Source organism: Falco cherrug, chromosome Z, assembly GCF_023634085.1.
Source record: "Falco cherrug isolate bFalChe1 chromosome Z, bFalChe1.pri, whole genome shotgun sequence".
NCBI lineage: Eukaryota > Metazoa > Chordata > Aves > Falconiformes > Falconidae > Falco > Falco cherrug.
This window is the reverse complement of record NC_073720.1, coordinates 55,414,729-55,442,217: the sequence shown is the minus strand read 5'-3', so window position 1 is coordinate 55,442,217 and position 27,489 is coordinate 55,414,729. Positions and strand designations below refer to the sequence as shown.

The 27,489-nt window shown below is 38.8% G+C and overlaps 1 protein-coding gene across 11 annotated transcripts in view; it reads right to left on the bottom strand.

The window, feature by feature from the left end:
• The window catches only part of PCGF3 (polycomb group ring finger 3), a 60,885-nt gene that overhangs the window by 16,879 nt on the left and 16,517 nt on the right, over window positions 1-27,489 (bottom strand). For 6 of the 11 annotated variants that reach the window (XM_055698898.1, XM_055698896.1, XM_055698897.1 and 3 more), the window contains 2 exons: window positions 10,070-10,112; window positions 2,527-2,644 (listed from right to left, as the gene is read on the bottom strand). In XM_055698898.1, coding sequence (XP_055554873.1) covers window positions 2,527-2,635 — 109 coding nt within the window. In that variant the 5' untranslated portion in view covers window positions 2,636-2,644; window positions 10,070-10,112. Of the gene's footprint in view, window positions 1-2,526; window positions 2,660-10,069; window positions 10,113-27,489 lie in introns of those variants that run through there. The other 5 variants (XM_055698903.1, XM_055698902.1, XM_055698904.1 and 2 more) reach the window with 2 other exon arrangements.

The following is a 27,489-nucleotide window of genomic DNA, read 5'->3' as shown; positions in this document are numbered from 1 at the left end:
ATTCCTGTTGACTTTTTAAATTTCTGTTTCTAGTTCAAAAAATATGGTTGGTCTTTCATTGTCCTCATGAATTCACAAAACAATACCTTTCATAACACACAAGGACAGCTTTTACACATGAACAGTAATGAAACTCCTACTACAAATGTGTAAGTTTAACAAGACTTGCATATATCTGCTAACCTAGAATTCTCATCAGGAAACAGATGTAAACTGAGATACTACTAATGCAGCTTTTATCTACTGACTTATAGGCCTGCCTGTCACCAACAAACTAAAGCTATAGCAGAGAAACAAGTAAGAAAGGGAGCAAAAAAGCTTGGTTTCCCCTGAATTCTGTTACAAAAGAAGTTGGCCACGTCCCTCCAAAGGGCTGACCCTGGTCCTCCAAATTATTCTCAAAGGACTCATGATCTGTATTTACTACTAAAGTGAAGAGTCTCTGAACAACTGAAGGGCAGGAAATTAGAAAAAAAGTAATGACAAAGGTAAGACAACTGTGCAGTTCTGAGTAGAAACAGAACATTTCAAGGTAGTGTAATTCAGCAGAAAATTCACAATCTCAACAGACAGGGCAATTTCAGGATACATTTTGCAAGAATGTTTTTCCAGAAATGACTATTATTACCAATAATGTACATAATACAAACAATGTCAACATGTATAAAGTTTTTAAAAAAAGAGAGGGCTGTGTGGCTCTTCTCAGAAACTGCAATTCTACAGGACACACATGGAAGTAGTATTATGAAAGATAAACAGCCAAAATAAAGGAGGGACATGCCACAATGGAAGAAGAAAAGAAACCCAAAGGAAGCAGAAGCTAGCAAGGAGCATTCCATGGCTTTTGAAGCAAGAACTGTAGCACTATGGATTAATCTAAAAATTTTCACTATAAGCAAATATAAGAAATGGTGTAGATTATGTCAGTTAAGGGATTGTTCTGGGGTTTTTTTAAGAAAAAAGAAAAATGACATGCCAGTTCTATGTCAGCCATGTCAACTTGTTATAATACTGCCTTTGTATATTATGTTGTTAATCACAGCAGTAAAGAATTGTGGGGCAAAGCTAAGTAGAAGTCAAGCTTAAGGATCCCTGCACTTCAAAAAGAACACTATGGAAATTTAGATGCAAAACAGACACAGAAGGGACATGAGAATAACCAAAATGACATGGAAAGTATGACAAGAAAAACAAAGTCATTAAAGCTGATGAATAGAACTTTTAACTTAAATACAATGGAAAACTTAGTATCTGACAAATCATGAGCATTGTATTTCCCCTTTGTAAGATATTTTAGGTGAAGAATAAGTATGCTAAAACTTTCATTTTGTGGAGATGGAGACACTGCCACCAAATAATTTCCCTCCAAGAAAGTTTAGAACTATGACTCATTGAGCTACTCAAACAACATACTAGCTTTATCAGAATAAGAATAAAATACTGTGACAGAAGCATTTTAAAACATGGGATGTTTGAAGTTGCACGGCAAATACCATTTCATAGATTAACAGAGGTCTGTATAAACCAAACAAGTGATATTCCAAGCTCTGAACAGACAAAACTGGAGAAATGGAAGCTGCTGGGTGACAAGGATGGACTGGTAGACTGCAGGGATTCTGAAGACACAGAAAAAATACTTTTGGCAAAACCCTGTAAGATAAGGTGTAAAAGCCATCAATGTGGCTGCTACAGAGGATATTTAAAGTCACTACAGCAGGCCTTCTGAACTGAAGGTTAATTCCTCAGCTGATACCTACCTTGGCAAAGGAAACTGAGGATTGGAACAGATCCAAGACAGAAAATAGTTTTGGAGTTACTACTCTGCACTATAAGGGTGCTTCTCCTCAGAAGGAATCTTTCCAGATCTTTAGTTGGAACTGTGCTAATATATAAAGTTTCCATCAGAATACTGCAAACCCCAGCACTCCTATATCCCATGATGTCAACAACAAAGATGCTGGAATGGACTTACACGTCCAGTTTTCTTGATGACCAAAGCTTTGCAAGATACTAGGGCGTACTTCACTGTTGTGAAACTAGAAATTCATAAAGAAACATAACAACAAACAACTACCTCATCACAGTATTTTGGAACAAATACTTATTTCTGGGGTACAATACAATATACTTATTCTTTATCGATAAACTAGGGCTGCTTTCTGCAGAGAAACAGGAGAGAGCAAGAGACATGTGGAAAGCTCCAGGTAGAGAAACATATGCTATGTCAACTAAAACAGAAGAGAGAACTACGCATTCCACACTCCGACAGAGTGCATGCTTGAATGCATACATTATCATTAATTGTATATGGCTTCAAGTTTGTGCAGTACAGTTTTAATGTTCTCTACCTTTGCTTTGCTAAAAAAGCAAATAATCTGTTAAAAAAACCCAAACATTGTGTAGTAAAGCACACATTATTTTGGCTGATGCACAATAGATGTTTTTATTTCAACTAAAACCCATTAAAATATGTTGCACATCAAGTTAAAAAAACAGTTTCTTTAACTTAATTAAACTTCTACTTACAAGTATGTAAGCATTCTGTTACAGTAGTAGCATCAATCAGGTATCCATTGCACAGACGACAGGTTATATGGGCATTAATGTCCCAAAGCTTAATCTTTCTCGTTAGCATCTTTGGTGTCTGCAGAAAAGACATATTATAAAATAACACAGCTGTAGTAATCAGGTAAAAGTCATCTGGGAATAAATGATTAATTAGAATTAACCCTAAAGATATTTCTATACAGCTTTAGGCTCTATATACTGCATATGCATGTGCATGCATACACGCAAAATGATAGCATTAACTTTTAAATGACTTAACGGAAGTGAAACTATGTAAAACACACACTATTTTGCAAGTCAAAATTTTAATAGCATAGAAAACAGTCTTTCCAGCATGCTATTAGGAAATTCCTTTACCAACTAAGGGACCTGGATTCAAGTTGAAACCCTACTATTCTATTGATCTAAGCCACCACATTCAGTGCAGTAACAGGGGAAAATTCACAAAAATTTGGAGAAAGAAAAGTTCTCAAAGCAATTTGATAAATGAAAGCACTTGATAACTGAAAAGTCGAAATAACCAAGTCTGATTTGGCACAGTAGGTTTGACCACATTTGTGTTTGCTTTGTGCCAGTATGGTTGAAGCATAATTTTGAAGCTGTGTCTCAACAATGGAGCTGAAAAAGAAACATCCTGGAATCCCACTTTACTTAAACTCAAGTTAATTAAAGAACACATTACAAACTAAAATAGTCTAATTGGCAGAGCTTAAGTTTGTTATACTAAGAAACTTGAACTAGAAAGTTTTCTCTCTTCAGAGCAAGGGATGGCATAACATCATTAAAAGGAAGAAAATTCAGAAATGAAAAGTGAAACAGCTCATTTAACTTTTTTGCAGCAACCCCAATTGCTTTTACAGAAATCACCACACAGAGCCCATGCCTTAACAATCAAACTGTTACCTTCTAGATATAGGTATATTTTATTTTTTAAAATATATCAAAAATAAAATTGTGCTGTTGCTGTAAGTTGACAGCATTTGAGTTAATTAACAGAGCAGGCTAAACTGCCTTAAAGCCTATTACATTTTGTTCCTGCACTGCAGAAGTCACTGAATTACACTGTTTTCCATTAAAGTGACTTTACTGTCCCTGGCTCACAAATACTGGTTTTCATCTAACTTAGATTGGAATACATTTCAGAATTTGAATGGTGGCACTTGCTCCTCAAATTTCACAGAAATACTCTAACAAGGTTGTCTGATTTTAATTTCATTTGTCATATTCTTTTTCTATGTTTAATGAAGTGATGCTAAGAAAAAGAACCATCAAAAGGCAAACTTTCAGACTGATCTGAACCATAACAGCACTGAAAAAGTACTTTATACTTCATTATAACCTATGGAAATGCACATCCGACACCCACCCATTAAAGTCTGCACTGTCCTATACAAAAATGACTAGGAAGACTTCCAGTTAAGAATTCACAGATAAGTCACTTCAAAAAAAATATCAAACTTACTTTATGGTATTTGAGATTTTATAATTAAGCTAGAGACTAGCCATTATCGAAGAATGAAAGCACAACTTGGTTTTGCAGTACACAAGATAGGTCAGAATCTCCACTAGAAAACTGAATTACTTTTCTAAATTGTGTTTGATACTTTTATTTCTAACTAATTGAAAACCAGCCACATATTAAAACCTTCAAATGTTAGCGCATGAGGTCTCCAGTTAAACAATCTACTGCATGAAGTACATATCTATAGCACTGGGGAAGAGCTATTCAACATCACTCTTTGAAAAGAGTTCAGGAGATGGCTTCAAACCACAAGTTAAATAGAAAGTCAGCACACCGGAAAACATTCATGATAGGCAAAAGAGAAATGAAGCTACAAGGGTACTTTAAAAGGCACTGTCAATACAACTGTAGTTACCTGCCTAGGCAGTAATTCAGAAAAAGGTGTTCAGGATCACTACAGACTGAATCCAAGCACTAATAAGGTAGCAGAGCCAAAGATATTATGGTGAAAACTGAAGCAAAGAAATTATTTTCTAGAAAAAGTATGACAGTTTTCCCCCACTACAGCAGAGACAAGGATTGCCACTAGAAAAAAACCAACACCCTGCAACAATTAAAAAACCGTTCAGATGAGGTATAATATTATGACAACAATGAACGAACCATACAATGAACAAGGTGAAAATACTTCAAAATGTTAATAATGCCCATTGTGCCAGAAGAGGAGGATAGCAAAGATAATACACACTTCACTGACTGAATGGGAAACAAAATCACGTGCTTTTTGGCAATGGCAAATATATGTCTTCTAAAATATCCAGATCAAGCTTGTCAAATCAACCTTACGAAAATGTTATACACCTTTCAAGAATGACACAAAACCCCTCTCATTAGATGTTCAAAGAACAGAAACTGGGAACTACTGGAAGAAGCAGCAGAATGGCAACAGGTTTCTCCTGGGCAGTAGAAATCTCAGTTTCAAAACAAGACACAGTAACATGTATCTCCAGAAGACCTGGTCCACACTGTTATCTTAAAGCTGCTAAAACAAGAGAATGATATCTCCTCTGCATATGCAGAGGTCCAGGCAGGGTAGCTTCAATACAGCTTGGAACCTCCGATATACAATGCAACTTTTAAGGTCTGTAAGCAAACTGCCAGTGTCAAGACTCCACTTTAGCCTGCATTTTGTGCAGTTGAGACCTGTGTCCTCTAGTCTCAAGAAAAAGAGTAAAACTGTAATGCCTCTTATTTTTCAAAACAGTTTAACAGTAATAATAAGAAGCCTTATTAAAAAAGAACAAAAAGTCAGACCAGTTCATATCTGTTTAGAAAGGGAGAAGCCAGCAACAAAATGGCTGTTACCAACATGACAACATAATTAAAGACTCAGACTGAACAGCTTCAATTGCTTCCCAGAGTGAAAGAGGAAAACAAAAAAGTTTAGCAAAACTACTGACGTAGATAAAGAAGCAATAGGACTAATGTTACAGCCTCATAAGAAATTAAATAAATTACTAACAGCATCAAATCAAAAATACAAAATAATTCCACATTCACCACCTGTCTGTTCTGTATCACTTCAGAGGAAAGTAAATAACATAACTGCAAATTTCACCATCAACTACTTTTTTATTATTAATGTCTTTGAAAAGGATGCACAGTCATACTACAAAATATGAAGCTAAGCTACCTCTCACAATACTTAGTTCCACATTCCTGGCTACAAGGAACAGGGGTATTAGCCTATTCAAACCACTCATCTGTTCTTGGGAAGGAGTCCCAACATTCCCATGTTCCTACAGTCCACTGCCAAACAAAAGTTAAAAGTGATTTTCATCATATAAGACAGCCAATTTCTTATCAACCCATGATAATTTTTCAAGTAAAAGTTTTCAAGAAAAACATATTTTTCAAGTAACCGTATATATGTAAAGTATACTGCTGCAGGGGAAAAAAACCCCATGGATTAGATCTGAAGATTAGAAGCAAACAGAAGATACAAAAATTTCCAAGACATTAATGCTGACAAGCATATCATAAATAAATCCCCGAGCCCTATTTCTATGTCATCTTAGCTCCACCTTAATATTATAAAGACTACCTATTACTTCAACATTATGAGTAGGCACAACAGTAATGAATTAAAAATTTAATTTACTAAAAATTTAGGATTTTACATCACTCTAATCAGCTTGCAAATTTCAGTTGGAATACTATTTGAGTTTATCAACAAAGCAACTGAAAACCTAGCTAATGTTTTTTAATTGCTGGGCTCCTATAAAAGCAAGATGACATCTATCGATAAAATCTCAGCATCTTTCAGAAGCCTCAGTACCTGTTTTTACTCTCAGAGTACCTTTAGCGTATTAACATACAGCATCATCAATAAAGGAGGAAAAGCATGTTTACCAGCTGCTGGATTTCTCTGAACAATTCTGAATGAAGTGACATACTTCTGCTTAGACTGCTGGCACTTCCCGTACATACAATTAATCCATGTTAAAAATCGCATACAAACTGGAACTAAACAGCAAAACTACAGAATGCCCAAAACATGAAGTTTGACTAAGAAACATTAAGATTAGCCAGCTTGCTTTAACCAAACTATTTTTCTATTTTCTAGGTAAATCCAGGTTTCCTTTTAATATCTTCCTTTGAAAAAGGGAATGAGCTTTTTCCAGATCTGAACTCCAGGTGGTATCTTTCACAAATATCATCTTCCCATCTCTCAAACATGACACATTAAAACGAAAGCTAAAAGTGAATTCAGAAACTTCCAAAACATGTAATCTAACTTGAAGAAGAAAAACAAGAAAAGTCCAAAGCCACCTCCAAATATACATTGCCAAGTAAGCTCACAGCTTTAGAGCATGGAAATGTTCAAACTGGATAAAGCACTGAGCAACCTGGTCTGACCTCACAGTTTACACTCTGCTTTGAGCAGCTGGATTACATTATCTCCTGATGTCTTTTCCAACCTGGATTATCCTATGATCCTGTGAACTTCCCACACTATTACACTACCTTTACCTACGCGTGCACTAGATAAGCTGGCTGAGCATGAGCCAACAGTGTGCCCAGGTGGCCAAGAAGGCCAAGAGCATCCTGGCTTGTATCTGAACCACTGTAGCCAGCAGGACAAGTGAAATGATGGTCCTGTACTTGGCACTGGTGAGGCTGCACCTCAGATACTGTGGTCAGTTCTGGGCTCCTCACTTCAAGAGGGATGTAGAGGTGCTGGAGTATGCCCTGAGAAGGGCAACGAAGCTGGTGAAGGGTCTGAAGCACAAGTCTTTTGAGGAGCGGCTGAGGGAACTGGGTTTGTTCATTCTGGAGAAAAGGAGGCTTGGGTGTGGGGACACACACCTTATTGCTCTCTACAACTACCTGAGAGGAGGCTGTAGGCAGGTGGGGGTCAGTCTCTTCTCCCAGATAACAAGTGACAAGACAAGAGGAAATGGCCTCAAGTTGAACCAGGCAAGGTTTAGATTGGATATTACGAAAAATTTCTTCATGGAAAGGGTGGTCAATCACTGGAACAGGCTGCCAAAAGGACACATTGGAATCCCCGTCCCTGGAGGTATTTAAAAAATGCATAGATGCGGTGCTTAGGGACGTAGTTTAGGGGTGGACTCAGTAGTCCTGGGTTAATGGTTGGACCTGATGATCTTAAAGGTCTTTTCCAATATAAAGGATTCTATGATTAGTTGTTCTATGCAGTTACCTGCTACAGCAAGCAATCTCCAATAAACTGAAAGAACTATAGGTAACTTTCTGAGACTCTCAATCCACTGACTGAACAGGGATAAAAAAAATCTAAAAACTTTCTCACCCTTTATCTAGACAACAAGTGAAAGCTACAGGCAAAGCATGATCCTCCCTCTCAAAACCATGCTGCTGGGATAGGGATAAGTTACTCTAACTCCTTGGTTCTATAATCACAAAACGCTTCTCAGCTACAGATGCTTCTTTTTAAAGAAAGCCAAAGCAAAACACTCTGACCTGCACCTCACCTGTTTTTACAGGAAATGTAAAATGCAAAAAAAGTGAACCTGCAGCAGGCTACATAGATACATAGGATAACGTAGATTGAAAGTAACCTCCAGACTGCTCTAATCCATCCATGCACGTAAAGTACGCCCACTAAAACTGAGTTGCTGTTGGCCTATCACTGCTGCCTTTAGAAAACCTTGAAGAATGGAGATTCCACAGCCCCTCTAGGCAACCTGTTCCAGGCCCTGACCACCCTCACTGGCAAAAAGTACTCTGACTTTCTCATAGGAATGTCCTGTGTTGCAATTTGTCTGAAATGCCTCTTATCCTACAAGTGTGCACCTCCAAGAATAGTGCAACACCATCTTCTTGATTTCTGTCCACAGATGCATTGGAAGTATCAGTATCTTCCTTTACTCTTAGCATCATTTTATTCGGGAGCTTTGTAAACACAGCATAAAAACCTGCAACACCAAAATCTCAGCCAATAGCACGAGGAGCCACTTTTAACTCAAGTTGTTAGTACTACTACATTGGGAATTATTTTTTAATCAGAACAAAACAAATCAGCACTGTACAGGAAACCTTCAGAAGCGCTGTTGTAGTTTAACCCTGGACAGCAACTAAGTACCATGCAGCCGCTCACTCACTGCCCCCTGCTCAGAGGGACGGGGCGGAGGATCAGGAAAAAGGTAAAACTCAAGGGTTGAGATAAGAAAAAAATAATAATGGAAATAAAATAAAATAAAATACCAACAACAGCAATGGCAAGGAGAGAGAATGGGAGGGGAATAAAATCCAAAAGGGAAAGGAAAAAAACCCAAGTGATGCACAATACAATTGCTCATCACCTGCTGATCAATGCCAAACCAGTCCCTGAGCAGTGATTGCAGGCCCTGGCCACCACCCCACCCCATTTATATACTCAGCATGATGTTCTATGGTATGAAACACCCCTTTGGCTAGTTCAGCTCAGGTGTCCTGGCTGTGTCTCCCCCCAACTTCTTGTGGCCCTCCAACCTTCTTGCTGGCAGGGCCTGAGAAGCTGAAAAGTCCTTGACTTAACATAAACATCACCTAGCAACAAATAAAAATCAATGTGTTACTAATATTGTTCTCACACCAAATCCAAAACACAGCACTGCACCAGCTCCTAAGAAGAAAATTAACTCTATCCCAGGCAAAACCAGCATGAGTGCCTAAAAAAGAATTAAGAGGTCCTGTTCAAAAAAAATGAAAACAACAAGAGCCCTGAAAAGACTGTTAGACCAATCTGTCTCTTCAGAAGACAAACAAAGCCTGCTTTTTCAAAATCTACCACTTATGATTCCTGAAATGGATGGCAGACATAATAGAAGAGTTATCAAATTTAATTTTGAAGAGACTGCTTTCCTAACAGCCATAAAGCAACAAGTTATTCAGAAACAACATATCATCAATGGAGAGAGAAGAGGAAGTCCCCTTAAATGCGCAAACATGAAAATCCAGCACAAACACACACAAAATGTTCCAGACATCCAGATAATACACAAAAAAGGCGACTTGCACAAGGATTTGTATTTCTTCATCTTGTTTCCAACTGACATTACTTTATACCACACTGTTGGTATGTCAGCCGCTCACTGTCTGGTAAGTCTTATACCACCACCAGCAGGAAGCACGTGAAGACAATTACAAAGGCATCTGGACTACTACTCCCAATTAAAAAACAAAGAACAAATAAACCCCCACACACAGAGTCAGAACAATGTCAGCAGGGATATGCACATGTCAGATAGTCAACTGGTTTTGTTCACACTACCCTTCACCCACGAAGGCAGTCTTCTGTTAAGATGATCAAGCAAAAAGGTAAGCCGTATATTACAGATCTCTCTCATAAAACTGTGTCACCAATAAGACAGGCCTGATTTAAACCAATTTCAGCACTGAAAACTATCATTCATGCAAGCTGACAGCGAGGATCAGCAGAGGGACTCCTTAGAAGTATGGCCTTATCATTTATATACACACTAGTCCAGAGTATTAGGCCTACACGAGGCATACCTCTTAAAACAGCATTTCTTTTCAGAGTCTGCCATCCAGAGACCTGAAAAGACAGAAAAATATTCTGAAAGTTAACATCCAAAATTCCTCAAAGTCCAGCTGCCACAAAGAAATACTTAGCTAACTAAATTCACCTAGAAGTATCTAAGTATATCTATTAATTTGAGATAACAGTGGGGGCAGGGGCACTTCTGAGTAAGAAAAAGAAAGAAAAAGAATTAGATCCTTCGAGGAGGAAAAAAGAAAAAAAGACATAATACAGTCTCCTATGAAAGGACACATACAGGCAAGGAAAATTACTCAAAAATCCCAGTAGTCCCGTCACCATGTGATGGTGAAATGAAAAGAAATTCATAGCCTTCACAAATGACATATGTGACATAACACAAAAAAACCGAAATAAATAAGCAGAAACCTTGAACCATAAAACCTATGGACTAGATACTGATCAGTCTGCAGGAAAAGAAAAGATTTTTGGATTGAAGATCCACAGCCAAATAAGTATTATTCTGAGTTTTCAAGCTATATTTACTGTTAATCTGCTCTTTGTATCTTAAGTTTCAAAAAATACTTTCAAGGAAGTAATTCATATTTCTAGAAACTCTGGATATTTTTCCAATTAAAATTACATTATTTTTTTTTAAAAAAAAGATCTTCACATTGGCTTTAGCCAGAAGACAATATTACATGAATAGATTAGCTTGACAGAAGGCAGCAATTCTTACTGAGGCACACACAAAACACTCAGATGTTAGAGACAGGTGAAGAGTACTACTGCTTCCATCTTCCTGCTCAAAAAAAATTACAAAAAAATACCAAAAGCGCAGCCTATAGTTATTGATTTTACTGTTGTATTGCTAAAGGAATTATAAATACAATGATGCAACAAGATACTAATGATAGCACTAGGTGAGAACTTCAGAACAATGCAAATAAAAATCTCTTAGCAGTTCCACTGTGAATTGCTTTGACTGCATTCAAAGAAGAAATTACTACCAACCAAAGCAATTCATGAGATGCTCTTTTGCTGGAACCCATTAAAAAAGTCCTCACTGAAGATGGAAAGTCCCTCATATGGACAGAAGAAAGTCCAGAAGGCACTTGCCACCAAAAAAGATCTTTCTGCAGCAAAATCTGAACTGAGCAGTCAATGACACTGCTTCTGAAGAGAATGAGTCAGAGGTTTATCAACATTCTTAGAGCACATCACAACAAGTCTTTCAAAAGAAATCATCATGCATTTTCCTTCAATGCTATTGGAAGAGGGCAAGGGGATCAGCTGGAAGCATAAAGGAGCACTCAACTTGGAAGGAAAAAGCCGACAACCAAGTTGGTCCTAAATCACCAACCATATTCTTCATGTTCTGGTTACAGGAATACAGTGATGCACTATAAAAGCTAAAAAATTTTTTCATTTTTTTAAAAAAACAGGGAAATTCAGTTCATTTTTATATCCAGACAGTTGTCGAAGACCAGACAAGTGGATCACTCTCCTTATCCTGCACACTGACAATTCAGACGCGAGTAACTAATATTCTAAAAGGATTTTCTTTAAAGGACTGCTCAACTGCTATGACTGCTCTTAATAACTTGACCGATTATCAAACTGTAACTCTCGCTGGTACCATCTAGCTTTGTAAAGCAAAACAGGAAGTTACTCTTACCAGGTACAAATCCAGAACTTAAGTCAATGCCTCAAGGATTTACAATTACAAATTTGCTCTATTTTAAAAGGATAAGCACATGTATCTTTCTTTTGCTGAAATAGAGCATAATAACATTACTTCATCAAATAGCAGAAGTATAGTGCTCACAGTGGAGAGCCTGGGAAAAAAAGCTCCGTATGGCAGATGCCAGTATTTTTGCTGAGTATTTACTGCAAGGTACTATGGTCATACAGCACTAAAAGCTGAACAACAACAGTAATAGAAGCAGCAGATACACCTCAATTCACAAGGACAGTTATCATCAAAGTCACAGCTCTAAGAACAAAACATTACAACAGTGGAACTTTGTTCAGATGCAGAACAGTGTGGAAAAGAAAATTTACAAATCTGATGCTTACGATGGCCTGGCTTTTGCCAGGCATAAGCCTCACACACTTTCGTTAGTGACTGCATGCAGATGAAACCCAGTAGACAAACCTAGGTCTACAACAAACTGAATTAAACTGTAGAAAAGATGACAGTCCTTGCTATATTGCTAAAGGAATTATAAATACAATGATACAAGATATTGATGATAGCACTAGGCAAGAATTTTGGTACAATGCAAATAAAAATCTCTTTAGCAACTCCACTGTGAATTTCTTTGATTGCATTCAGAGAAAAAAATTAGTATTACCTGAAAGCAATGCAGAGTTGCATGTGATGCTCTTTTGCTGGAACCCATTTAAAAAATCTCAATTATTCTCAAGGATGTCCAATAAATAATGATAAATTAACTGTTTAAATATTAATTGAAATATCAATATTCAGTGCTTAAATACTATTAAATATTTTTTATTTTAGCAGCTGTTTCCATCTAATTCCACAACCTACATTAGCTGAACAGGCCTGCAAACACCTCATTCCACCAAGACAGGATCCACAAAAGGTTCCTGACATAGTGAACATAATCATGGAACTAGAGAACTAATGCCTGATTAGGTTAAGTCTTAATTCACACTTTTAGCATAATGCAACTGAAGGCAGTGTTGCATGGTCATGAAGTCAGAGATTACAAATACAAGCACAGAATTCTTCGTGCCTCTTCATCTAGCTGGATTAAAACAGAAAAATAGCCTGTTACGGTACTCAATTGCAAGAGAAAGTTGGAAGTTGTTAATGGCTGAACAGACTGACCTCTGTTCCACAAGGAAATGTATTTAGCAGTAACTTAGAATAACATCATGCTGACCTGCAACAGATCAAAAGACTTACAGCTAAGTCAAATGAATTTAAAAACTGTAGCATCTTTATATAAAGTACCCTGCACTTCTGCAGATCTTTCCATCACAGAACACGACATTTATGAGTCAGAAATTAATTTCAAGAAAACTGGAGAAGTAGTCATAGTTTTACTTTCATTGCTAACAAAGTCAATATAGCCTACACAGTATTCTAGAGAATGATGAGGGTATTGCCTCAGGTAAACAACTTAAGATGCAGGACACCTTTTTTAAAAGATGGAAGGATAAAGAAAACAATACTTGTGGTAGCATTGGCTTCAGATATCAAAACTGTTTATTTCAAATGTTGTCAGGTTTACCTTGTTGAATTTTTATTTTCAAACTTAATGTCTCAACCACTTAAAAAAGTAAAAAAAGAACAGCAACTTCAAACATACTAACAGTGAGAAAGTTGTGCTAGGTTCAACAAATCTATTAAAAAAAGAAAATTTTGCTTCCAAATTCCATTTTAAAATATTGTAAATGTCAAAATTCTTCATGTTATGTTTGCAAAGCACTATTTAATAAAAGAAATACTAGAAACAAACCTTTTTGTTGAGCAAAAAGAAATATGGTTCAAGATTTAAATTTGCTATTACCAGCCCATGTGCATCTTTTATGACTTCCTTCAACTGCATAATTATATGTTAAGGCACCAACTACATCCGTGTATTCTTGTTAGTATCATGCCAGCAATTTCTCACATCTCACTGGAATTCCTCACAAGCCGTTTGTTCCACCGCTGGGAATGCATTAACACCACCAGATGGCACCAGTGCCCTAACTTTAATAAAGCAGGTATCCATCTTAACACAGAAAAAGCAGCTCCTCCCCATCCCCAAACAGAAAAAGAAGTTTAAAACAACCTTTACACATTTGTTGTCACTGTCTTCTTAAAACAAAGATCTACTAAGCACAAACGCAGCATGCAGTTAATTTGAAACAGTACATAGTATTTTGACATTACTGTGAAACCAGCACTACCCCCAGAATGCAGAGTGCTGCATGCTTCCTGATGCATTTGTTCAGGGGGTTTTGTTGCTCTTTTAAGTTTACCTTCTGTTGAGTGGAATACTGCGTTTTAGTTCTGTACCCACTTCATGGGTGTGCTGAGTAATTCACAGTAATTCACATACATAAGAACTAACTGACAGGTCAGGTTTCTCCAGTTTCAGTGGAAATTCAGGTATTCATTTTTCATCAGCTCAGAAAAAATAAAGACGGCCTGCAAGAATAAGTACACTACTTCTTTTTTCACTCTTCTGAGCATTTGTCTCACAGTTACATGGCGAAAGCACTACTAAAATCCAATATGTAGTTGGTCCCAAAAAAGGAGACTGTAAATCATCTAATATTACTTATGGAAATGAGTGCCATACTCTTATTAAAATACTCCTGTAAGGAAAGCCACTTGCCTTCCAGCATACTTAAAAGCATTTGTGAGAAGACTCGAGTCATGAACAAGCTCTCCGCTTGTAGTGAACACTGTGGAGGTGAAAGGCCGGCACCAAAGGAGACTTAAAAGAAAAATCAGGCTGCACCTGGCAGCCCAAAAGAGGCAATACTTCAGCAGCTCCAAGCCCCCACATACAACTAGTAGTGAGGAGGTTGTAGACAGGTGGGATAGGTCTCTTCTCCCAAGGAACAAGCAATAGGACAAGAGGAAACAGCCTCAAGTTATGCTAAGGGAGGTTTAGATTTGATAATAGGAAAAACTTCCTTCACCAAAAGGGTGGTCAGGCATTGGAACAGGCTGCCCAGGGACATGGTGAAATCACCATCCCTGGAGGTGTTTAAAAAAAAAAAAAAAGTAGATGTGGTGCTTAGGGACACGGTTTAGTGGTGGACTTGGCAGTCCTGGGTTAATGGTTGGACTTGAACATAAAGGTCCTTTCCAACCTAAATGATTCTATGATTCCTACCAGGTGCGCGCGCACACACAAAGCACACGTATACAACAGATACACACCACAGCCAGTTACAACAGATCAACCAAGACACACAGCATGCACATGAACACAAATGGCACCAACAGCCTCACCCTGCTCCCTTCTCTGGCTGAGCAGAACAGAGGTCCATTAGTGAGAATACATACACATACGTGCAAGATGGGTCCCCCAGCAGCTGGACTTGGACGCCCAGCCTGCCCAGTAGCTGTCCCCTTGCAGTCTCGACAATTGCTGTCACCTGGACATACATGCCTTTGATGCCAATGCTCCACTCCAGCTGCAGGTACAGACTGGTGTCTGGTTGCTAGTACACATGCAAACACATAGGCATACACAGAGTTGACTGGGAATCTCCTGCTCCCCCAGTAGTTCCCCCCTCCATGCCCCACCATGGCCTCACACCCTGACACACAGACACCAGATGGCCGCAAGTCCACTGCTCTCGCAGTAGCCAGGTCCCCATGGTCTTGCCCTCAGAGCTACACATTCCCCAGAACCTATGGCATCACACTACAGACTCACTTAGTCACTGCAACAGCCAGCCTCTCCTCTGGTCTCTCCCTTAGAGAGGCACACACACCTGGCCACTTCACCTACATGCAGGCTAGCCTGGCTTGCTCTTCACATTTAATGCTCAGTCATTTACTCTAATTGCTGGCACTATGGACACAGGGACTTCGACCCTGGTCCTTCCCCACTGTCTGGCACTTTGTTTCACTCACTCCAGCCTCTGCAGCCGCTGGTGGTCAGGCACACTACCCCTCTGACCTGCAGTCACACTCCAGCTGCAGAGCGCAGAACCTCACTTGATCCAGCTCCTGGCACCACCGACGTATGGGCCCCACAGACCCAAGTTCCCACTCCTGTTGCTGGCACTCAAATCCACTCATGCCAGTCTCTCCAGCTGCTTGCACCCTTGGCTGACTTAAGGAGTTGCTGGCACTCAGGGCCCTCACAGACACACATGCACACAGAGAGGAGCTCCTCCAGGAAGAAGTTAGGAATTAACAGAGAAGGTAAGACAGACTGCACTGATCAGATACAGGGCATGGCTAGACACATGTACTGACCAGTCACGTAGTTACACATGCTTGGCCTTCTAAATCCCCTTGCCCCTCTCTTTTCCTATGTTTGCTCCTCCCCAAACCACCTAAATGCCTCCATTCCCCTGCATTTGGCTTCCCTCCAAAACAACCAAAGTCCTTTGTAATCCCAAAGTGCTCTTACCCTGCACCCTACATGTTCCATACTCTTGACAGTAACAACTCCAGCCCCCAGTTCAAAAGATGGTCCCACACTGACTCATGGGTATGGGTGTCATGTCTAGACAATGGGACTGATGGCTCCCCAGGGACAGCCCAGGTTACACACCTGATGGGCTGTGCCCTCCTTCAGGTCCTTAATTTGGGTTCCCTGCCTGTCACTGTGCCCGTGTGCTCCTCTAGGCTTGAGGAGGTGGGCCTTTGACAAGCTGATAAATCCTGCGATGGGCCTGAAAATCGTTCATTAGGCAGGGTATGATTATCCAGCATTGTTGCTCTGTGCTCCTGTGTGGGTGTGCAGATGAGCTTTACCATGTAACCTAACAGATCTCTCTAAACATGTCTACAGAAGCATGTTTCAACTAAGGCAGGAGAGATGGGTTTGATGGGTCAGCTGTTAGATGTATAAGGAATTGGCTGGAGGGCACAACCAAAGAGTTACAGTTAATGGCTCAATGTCCAAGTGGAAACCAGTAATGAGTAGAGTTCCTCAAGGGTCTGTATCAGGAGAAGTACTACTTAGTATCTTCATCAATGACATAGTGGCATTGAGTTGCACTCTTACAACCTTCTGCAGGACACCCAAGGGCAGTGGTGTAGTTGATATACTTGAGGGGAGCAATTCATCCAGAGGGACCTTGATAGATTTGAGGACTAGGCAAGTGTTAACTTCAACAAGTTCAACAAGGCCAAGTGTAAAGTCCTGCACCTGGGTTGGTACAATTCCTGGTATCAGTAGTCTGGTGGATGAAAGGATTGAGAGCAGCCTTGGAGAGAAGGCCTTGGTGACAAGGATGAGCAAAAAATTGGACATGAGCCAGCAACGTGCACTTACATCTCAGAAAGCCAACCATACCCTGGGCTGCATAGAAAGAAGCTTGGCCAGCAGATCAAGTGAAGTGATTCTCCCTCCCTAGTATGCTCTCATGAAACCCTACCCAGAATACTGCGTATGTTCACAGAGTACACCTCTGTGTCCCCCGCTACAAGACAGGTGTGGACCTGTCAGAACAGGTCCAGAGGAGGGCCACAAAAATCATCAGAGGGATGGAACACCTCCCCTATGAGGAAAGATTGACAGAATTGAGGTTGTTCAGACTGGAGAAGACAAGGCTCTGGGGAGACCTTATTGTGGCCTTGCAATACTTAAAGGGGGCTTTTGAGAAAGATGGGGACACACTCTTTAGCAGGGTCTGCAGAGATATCACAAGGGGTAATGGTTTTAAACTAAAAGAGGGTAGATTCAGACTAGATACAAGGAAGAACTTTTTTTTTTTTACCATGAGGGTGGTGAAACACTGGAACAGGTTGCCCAGAGATGTGGCAGGTGCCCCATCTCTGGAAAGATTCAAGGTCAGGTTGGACAGGGCTTTGAGCAACCTGATCTAGTGAAAGGTGTACCTGCCCATGGCAGGGGGATTGGACTAGATGATCATTAAGGGCCCTTCCAACCCAACCATTCTATGGTTCTATGATTCTAAGCAAAGTAAATGTAAACTGTTCTTCAGCCCTGCAAAAGGGAAATACTTAAACAGAGTGTGCAGAACACAGGAATCCTCAACAAGAACAGTTCTTCCAAGAAGTTTTTTCTCAGCTGGTCAGCAAGCAAGTCCTCCATACCAGACCTATCAAAATAGGGCAGTCTGCTGCATGCTTAGAAACTGTTATCCCTCTCTAGTCTCCCACAGTAATGCTTGCAGAGCATACGAATGAATGCCAAACCAGAGTAAACCGCTGACAATTAGATACATATTCTTGCTGCAGTTCAGTAAATAACAAACACATATGCATGACCAAGTAGCATAACTTTACTTCCATGTTCTCAGGTCTTAAGATAGTGCAGATGATCCCTTAAGGAAATCACTAGGAAAACTGTTAAATGAACATTTTGTGAAATCCCCTTAATATTTACAGTTTATCCCAATTAAAAAGCACAATAGTTACCAAGCCTGGAAGTCATAATGTATTACTTTCAAACCTAGTTAAAACTAGACCAAATGCTATTTCCCTCCACTTCCAAATCCAGAAGAGTCTACCAAATCTACTTAAGCATAAGGTGAATCTCCAGGGACTTTAACTCAGATATGATATCTATTACTCTATGTATTGAAAACTGGAAACATGTAGGAAGAATATAGCCTCTCAAAGTTCATGTTATCTTAAAATATGACATTTAAAGAGCCTTAATTTACCATCACATCTAAAATACTAGCTGTCTTTACAACTAGAAAAATGGGTTTAAGTACCTCACCATTCCAATTATATAGCACAGAGTGCACATAATTATTCAGATAAGCCACTACCCTAGTGTTTCTTTTTAGGGACTCAAATGCCTGCTACAACTAAGTGTGGGTTAACAGCTCGACTCTTGCAACCAAAATAACACTCCACTATTTGAGTTTCTAGCTGATTACAGCCCAGTTTCAGTTCATTTGTAATTGCTACTTCAAAATACAGGTATAAGTTAATTTCACTACATATCATGGAACCATAGATCCATTTAGTTTGGAAAAGATCTTTAAGATTATTGAGTCCAACCGTTAACCCAATACTGCCAAGTCCACCATGAAACCATGTCCCTAAGCACCACATCTACATGTCTTTAAATATTTCCAGGGATGGTGACTCAAATACCTCCCTGGGCAGCCTGGTCCAATGCTTCAACACCCTTTTGATGAAGAAATTTTTCCCAATATCACAACTAAACATCCCCTGGTACAACTTGAAGCCACTTCCTCTCATCCTATTGCTTGTTATCTGGGAGAAGAGACGGACATCCATCTCAGGTAGTTGTAGAGAGCATTAAAGTCTCCCCTGAGTCTCCTTTTCTGCAGAATAAACAACCCCAGTTCCCTCAGCCGCTCCTCAAAAGGCTTATGTTCCAGACCTTTCACCAGCTTCATCGCCCTTCTTGGAACACACTCCAGTACGTCTACATCCCTCTTGAAGTGAGGGGCCCAAAACTGAGCATGGTATTCAAGATGCAGCCTCACCAGTGCCGAGTGCAGGGGGACAATCACTTCCCTTGTCCTGCTGGCCACGCTCTTTTGGACACAAGCCAAGATGTTATTGGTCTTCTTGGCCACCTGGGCACACTGCTGGTTCTTCCACTTTTCATGGGGTGGTTGTGACTCAAGTGCAGGACACAGCACTTCTTGTTGAACCCTATAACAGCTGGCCTTGGGCCATTGATCTGGCCTGTCCATGATTGATGATCCCTCTGCAGAGCCTTCTTACCCTCAACATTCCAGCCCAACTTGTGTCATCTGCAAATTTACTAAGAGTGCACTTGATTATCAGTCATGTGTATGAGGGTTAAGATACTAAACAGGACTGGGCTCAATACTGAGCCTTGGGGAACACCACTTGCGACCAGCCACCAGCTGGATGTTAACTCCATTCCCGACAACTCTTTGGGCTTGGCCATCCAGACAGGTTTTTACCCAACAAAGTGTGTACCCATCCAAGCCATAAGCAGGGAAATGGTGTTAAAGGCTTTACTAAAGTCTAGGTAGACAACATCCACAGCCTATCCCTGGTTCACTAAGTGGGTCACCTTGCCATAGAGGGACATCAGGTTAGTCAAGGAAGATAAAACCTAGGATATTACAAGGCCTATATAAAAGTTATATTATCAGAATGTACTTATCTGTCATGAAGGGATTAGAAAGTAACCATGTCTTCCTGAAGCAAGCAATCATCAGTATCTATTTCATTTTTACATATTCCAATATTTTTGGTTTTTCTGGGGTGACGAGGAGTAGGGTGGGGGTGCTGAGCTATTTCACTGTTCCCTAATGAATCAGGAGCTTTCTTTAGAAATTATAACTTTATAAGCTGCAGGTGAGTTATTGATTTCTTCCAAGTATCTTGAATTATCAGAGGTTTGTGCCAGAGGTATTGCCTCCAAGCATCAAGAACACTTGCCTACAAAAGATATTCACAAAGCCAGTCACACAAATAAGCAAAAGGAGAAGTGAAAACAGGACAACTGCAACAGTACCTAAAGCTCTAGACTGCTATAACATTTTTCTCTCTCAAATATTCCCCAAGTCTATCTGTTTTAAGCACTGTTTTGAAGAACTAGCAAAAAAGAAATACCCACCTTTTTCTGTCGACTGCAAGTAAAAGCCTCTTCCAAGACAGACACCTAAATTTTTTTAATTAATACAGGAATACTACTGTCCTCACAGAATATAGGAAAAAATAAAAACAAACAAAAAAAACCCCCCGAAGCTCACAATCCCTGTTTTAAACTATGTGAACTGGTAACTGGGAAGGGTTTTTTCGGTTGTGCATTTTTGGTGTTTTGTTTGTTTGTTGTTGGGTTTGGGGTTTTTTAATTCCTACTGCTGGTTCCATAACTAGACAAATCAGTGAGATTTTTTTCTCTCCCTCCCTGCAACTACCTGGCAACCAAAGTAAGTACAATACTTCTGTAGTAAAAGTGCCTGTACATAAGTATGACTTCATGTTCAGTATTACTCCCCAAGAGACTGCTTCAGTGATGGGTTTTATACTAGTCAGATTTTTAAGACAGGAATTCTTACTGTTCACTAGTCACTACACATTACTCTTAAGGTTTTTACAATTTATTCATGATCAAAAGTCAAAGGTTAGTAGGTGACTAGACAAGCAATGTATAAGTAACGCAATCTTTAGCCAACTTGCTTGAAATAAAATCTGTCATGCTATTTTAGACGATTTAGATCATGATTAATGGTGATGTCAGTCATCAGGTAGCAAAAAACAAAGAGGAGACTAATACCACACCACTTTCATGAAAACATCCTCTGAAAATGACCATGTACTACTCATTTCGTTGATCTTTCATGCTCAAGAGTACTATGGTCTTTTTTGAGGAGACTTGACTAACAGCCAAAAGAGGAACTACCTGGGCTATAGTCACGCCATAACTAATAGTTGCACTAGGGTGGCTTACAGAATTTCCACTCCAAAGGAAAACACATTCACTTTTACACAGGTCTCATTCATTTAAATGTAAAATAAATGACGCCTTGCTAATAAACAACATGTAAAAAGTGACACGAATGTTTGAGATAACTTAGAAGTAATAATCAGGGTACAGTAGAATTAAATCTACTCATTTACTCTTCATTCACCCCACATACTTACCTTTTATGGTATGATGAGAGTCTGATCTACCTAATACTCTTCCATAAAACACCTGTTTCTGTCTACACAAAATGAATTATGCCCGGCAGTAACTGTCAAAACATGACAGTTCAGAATTTCTGTCTTGCATGTTATTACTGAAAGACATTATGAGTGAAAAAAGGACTTCAGTAAGGCAGGAGAATATCAATGTAGTTGGGAGACAACTGAGTGACTCAAAACTGGGTCCTACATCCCTTCACACATGCTTTGGTAAATTATTTTCCATCATTTCTGTTTGCAGAGAGAAATGAGGAACAACAAACACCACCTCCTGTCAGCTGTTGCAGGAATTAACTTTCTTAGAAAATTCACAAAATATAAGTACTATCAAAATGTTAAATATATATATATATAAAAGACCCATTCAATCTCAGTTTGGCATCTAATCTTGAAAAACTCAAAATTATTAGACACATGTTTAATACCAGGGCTGGATACAAAGACATTATAATATAAGGGTTTATTTAAATATTTTCTCTAATACATTGCTTAGATTTGGAGTCTGTATTAAAAACAACTGTATTAGTGTCCTGAATAGCCAACTACTACCCGCTTGCTAAGTTTTACCTAAAAATTGTCACACAGGTGATCTCTCAAAGTATCTGCAGCCAAAGAGAAATCCCAAATTATGGAAGCTAGTTCTTTTCTTTAACTTTTCACCTGACAACAGATGCTTATAAAGCTCTAAATTAAGAAAGACACTTTGAAAATCAAGTAAATAATTAACTTTTACTCCTTCAATAAAGTTAACTAAATACAGTAAATGCCACTTTGTCAGTAAAAAGGCAAAACACTAGAGTTGCAATACCCAGTATTTTACTGTACTTTAAAAAGTCATCTACATCTTTGTCTATCTGTTAACGTAATAGAATCCTACAAAGAAGATGGATGTTATGCCTATATTGAGACTCGTACTATTTTCTAGTGTGTGTTGAGTTTCATTAGATTCACAGTAGATCTGAATTCACAGTCACCATGACTTAGTAATATAAAATCCTCCATAAACAGTGACTTTAATCCAAAGACATGAAAGCACAAGTTTCAAACAGCAGCAGTATTTACTGCAGTCATAATCAGATATTAATCCAGATTGCATCACGGGTCAAGTTCAATAGCCACAGTCTACTGTCAGTGCAATTTTGTAAGCCACTGATAAAACACCTTCTAGAATCATCTTCAATTCTAGTAGAACACATTAAGGAAGAATGGCATCAAACTGGATCAAGTACCAGGAAGAGTTATCAGAATTAGGAGAACACAGAGCATCAATGAAAAACACCTCTGTCTTTCCTGTATTCACCTATTATGTCCTGGTCTCAGAGGGTAGTATGACTGCTACTTACAAGGAGAAAGCAGAAAGAACACACATATATAAATTATCTAAGAGTTAAGTTCAGGAGGACTTTAGAAAAACACTCCCAAATACCTGTAGCAGTCTTAGACTTCAGTTAATGTAGGTAATCAAGAATCTTGCTTACTTACTTGAGGGAGACAGTGGAGACATAAGTTAACTAAATGATCCAAACATTTCAGGCTTTTATTGTTTCTCTAAGATGAAGCCCCTGATAACAGTAACTCACAGCAAACTCAGGAAGATGACAATAAATATGTGTTTTTCCTTCTCAGTATGCCAACTGCAGATCAGTAAACACAAAGTATGTCACACCTTCAACTCTTCAGTTTGCAGTGCATCCATTCTTAATCCCCTCTTGTAAAGACTACCTGTAACCTCTTCAAATCTTTCTTACAGAAGCCCACTACAAAGTTTTGTGGCAGATGTATAGACAAGGAAAGAAAATGAAAGCGCACTGAAAATCTACAAATGGGAATTCAAAAAAGCACAGAAACTAAGCACCCTGCTTCTGTCAAGCTGGAGACAGATTTTGGCATTAGCTGCCTTCAGCTCTGAAGGTGAAAGCAAACACACTGCAAAGAAATGCATGTCTAAGGTTTTCCTGACTTCAGGCAATGATGATTGAAAATTGCCCTATATGAATATGCATAAAAGATCAATACTAAATCAGAGCTGGCATTTTAAAAGGTTCTGTTTAGGAAGAGGAGAAGTAAGAGTAAAAAGTAAGACTATGGCAGATTTTTAAAGTAAGGAAAATGTATATACACACTAAATGCAACCTGGCCTACTTACTTGATAGCCTGCCACCTATCACAACTGTCAGCCCCAGCGTATTATTCCCCATATCTTTCCTCCTCCACTCTTTCCACTGCCTCAGCTCCTCTTACAGAGTCAGGCAAGGGATAAATAATGTGTAACATCCATCCAAGACACATTGGCAAGTGTAATTATGGAAGAGATCACATTCTCATAATTCAGCAATAGGAGGCTTTTCAAGTTGTTGCATCAAAAGGCAACAGATGGCAGGCATCTCTTATCAGAAATAAAACATGATCAGGAAAAAAAAAGAATACATGATACGAGAATTTTTTAAAGGTACTTTTTGTTTTCTTTCAGTTAAGAGTATTAACTTAAAAAACTACCTTAAGTGCAGTAACCATGATCTAACTTGAGCTTAGAGATTTCAACACAGATTTCATTGTATAACAATGTATTATCTCAAAATCAATACTCAGAAGTCATTGGAACTATATGCTAACCATTGGCAAGGGCACTCACCCTAGAGAAAGAACCGTTAATTACAAAAATCATGCATTCATCTAACTAGTCAAAAATGTACAAAACACAAGATCAATAAATTCTCTGAGTACTTTGAGTGGCTAAAAATATTCTCCTATTCTTTTACTGAAGTGTATTACAGTATTAGGGTGGGGGGGGTTGTTTATATGGTGGTTTGGCTTTTTTCCTTCAAATAAAGTAGCTGTCTCAAAAGCAGCATACTACAGCCAGGGTTCCTAAATTGTATTGGTCGTGTGTACTAATAACATGAAACTAGCCTGTAAACCTCAAAGAAAAAAAAATTGATTAAACTTTGCTGGGTTTCTTGAATGGACATTTAAAATGGCAGTGAACATACTACCACAAAAATACAGGGCCATTTAGTATTGCGAATTTATATAATTTAAGACAGCACAGATTAATAAACTTCTACATCAGCTGCTAGAACACACCTTAGCTAGCCAGTCAAATTTCAGACACTGAATCTCCATTAGCACCGGACTCCAACCACCAGGATCAGAACTTCCAACTTTAGAACCAGTAGTGAAGTTCTTCATCTGTGGAGGAGAGGTGTCTTCAGCAAAAGATCTGCAATGAGTACCAGTGCCTGTGGAGACCGGCAGACTGAGAGCATATGAGGTGGCCCTACTGCAACAGCACGCAAATTTTAAGTTCTGTTGTGCCTGCAGCGCCACCTGCTAAGGCAAACAGGATCCTCTCCTCTTCAACCCCAGCCTTCCCAATCACTCACTCCTTTTAACCAAGTGTTGTAGTGGGCAGGGTAGGAGTCAGCAGCAGAAACGCAGAGGGAAGGGAAAGGGCAAGACAGGTTCTGGGAACATCAAAACTCTTTTAAACTTGGTGTCTTGCACTGGTTTTGGTTGCTCTGCTTGTACTTAACATCACTGAAATTAAAGGTGTAGCACTTAACTACTATGCCAGTTACTACGATAACATTAATCCTATTTAAACAAAGTTAGGATGAAATTTTATTACTGAGAATGTTATGCTGTCCTTTGACACATCGCAACAGACTATCACCTCAGAATAAAATTTAAAAAAAAAGTTATTAGATAGAAAGAATCATAGGACAAGTAAATATCTCTCATAACATTTGCACTCATCTGTTAATCAGGAGGCGCAGTTTTTAAAACTTGACTGTCACCGACAAACCTCTATAGGATTGTATTTAAGCTCAGCCCATACCTTACCCTCCACTGAAACCATTTTCATGCAGTTCGCTTTCACTGATTTTGAGAGCTGCTGAGCTATGCAAACAGTGAGTAACTGCAAGCATTCAATGTATCTATCAATACTCTGACATTGTGTTATCGTGATGTAAGCCATTTCCATTTAATTCTCGTAGAGCTTAGGCAGCTGTGGCATAAGCAGAGAAGAACTAAGATGGAAAATGAGGAAATACATTGCCTCAAAGCAGATGTTTCATTTAATATTAGATAACCTAAAGAAATCTGTCCCATTTGTAATATAATCAATCAGAAAAGGTGATTTAATGATCTCAAAGCTCTAAAACATGAACACAATTCTTTTTAATTTTTATTTTGAGGGATCTTTTTTAATCAAATGTACGTACTACTGTATTTGTATTTTATTGTATACCTGTATGTGCACAAAGTTCTCTCACATAGACTAGTTTATAGATTACATCATTAGTAAACTTTCTAGCAAGAAAAAAATTCTTCTGCATTTTGAAGCAGAATACATTTTTCCTTATCTGCCATCTAGCTGCCTTGATTAGAAGAACTTTAGAATACTGTCACTAAATTGCTCAAAGCAGGACTTTAAATAGCATTAAACCAGCATCTTCCATACAGGTAGTGCTCTCAAGGCTTAGGGATGCTTTGGGAATGACTCATAAATCTGTGGACAGTCTTCTGCTGGACTGATAATTTTACATATTCACAGGAAGGTTAAAAGAGAACTTGAGAATGCTCAGGGGAAGAAGATGCACTGTACAGTGCAAACTGGCAGCAGCAAGACATTAGCTTAGCTCCACAGCTTGTGAAACCACATCCTTCAAAACACTTAAGCAAGGTGCACTCCAGACACCTCTTCCAATTAAAACATGCCTAGTTATACAGATCACGAGTTCTTCATGGTCGGGTCTTGACAGTCCTAAGAACAGACTAACAAATACTGGGATGCAGGAAAATATCCATGCAACAAAAGTTAAAATTTTCTGCAAAATAGCCTGCAAAAAACAATGTCTGACTGGCCAGATTTGATCCTACTACACAATTTTCTATTTCTGACAAAAATCACTAGTTTAATTACATTCAGATTACTCTTTCCATTTTGCTATTTCCTTTGTTTAGTGCTGAGGGTACAAGATAATTTCCAATTAACATGCATTACAAGCACTGATAAAACTGGGAAGATGATCTAAAGTGTCAAAAGTTCTTAAAAGTCTTTAAAAATACTATAAAAACACAGCATTATATCAGAAGTGACTTTCATTTCATTAATGACTACTACTACAACCTTCTCTGAATAGAATCGGGTTCCTTATCAGAAATTAAAATCACTGCTAGAGGCAGGAGCCTTTTGAAGGAAAGACTACTCTTAACCTGAGTACTATCCCAGCTTAAGTCTTGACAAAATGTTATAGACATACTTGTCATACACTGGAAGAGTATGTTTCACCATGCTCCTTACTGAGAAATGAGAGACAGAAACTACAAGCCATTAAAAGGCACTATGTTTTAATTCAGTACACATCGATCAGAAAAAGATGAAGGGATCCTTGACTTCCACTGATCAAGTCAGTCAAGAATAGCCTTGAATCTCATGAAGAGCAAAGTCCTTTAAAATCAAATCTTCTGTGAGATTCTATTGTCTGAACCCACACCACTTTTTTGAATAGTATCCGTGCACTTCAGAGAAAGTAATCTAGGACTTAACTACTGCTGAAACAGATTGTAATCTTGATTACTATGTCCTCTGCAGATGGCTGAGCAACTCAAAATACCATGTGACTTTCAGCTGTTATTTGAACTGATGGGTGTACATTTCCACTTATTGCTCTATGACTCCATGGAAATTAACAACAGCTTGAAAAGTTCACCATGGAGAAGCAAGAAGCCTTATGCACCTATGTCATCAGCTCCGAAAAAACTTGAGTTTTGGTGATTTTTCCCTTCCTCCTTCCCCTTATATAGGTATGTTTTAACTTCCATTGTTGAAAAATCCTAATCCTACAATGAAAACATCTAATTGCATAAAATGTTACATGTGATTCTACAACCCCAGAAACCAACCACTTATTAACAAAGACACAGAAAAGGCGTATCCCTAGTAAGTCATTGTATGGTAGCCTGAATACTAGGATTTTTGTACCTTTTATCTGAACTTGTTACAGATCTCTATCAGAAACAACAAATTTTCCCACTCTCATGCAAATACTGCCTATTTTTGAAAAAGAGAGGATAAAGAATATTCATGTAGGAACA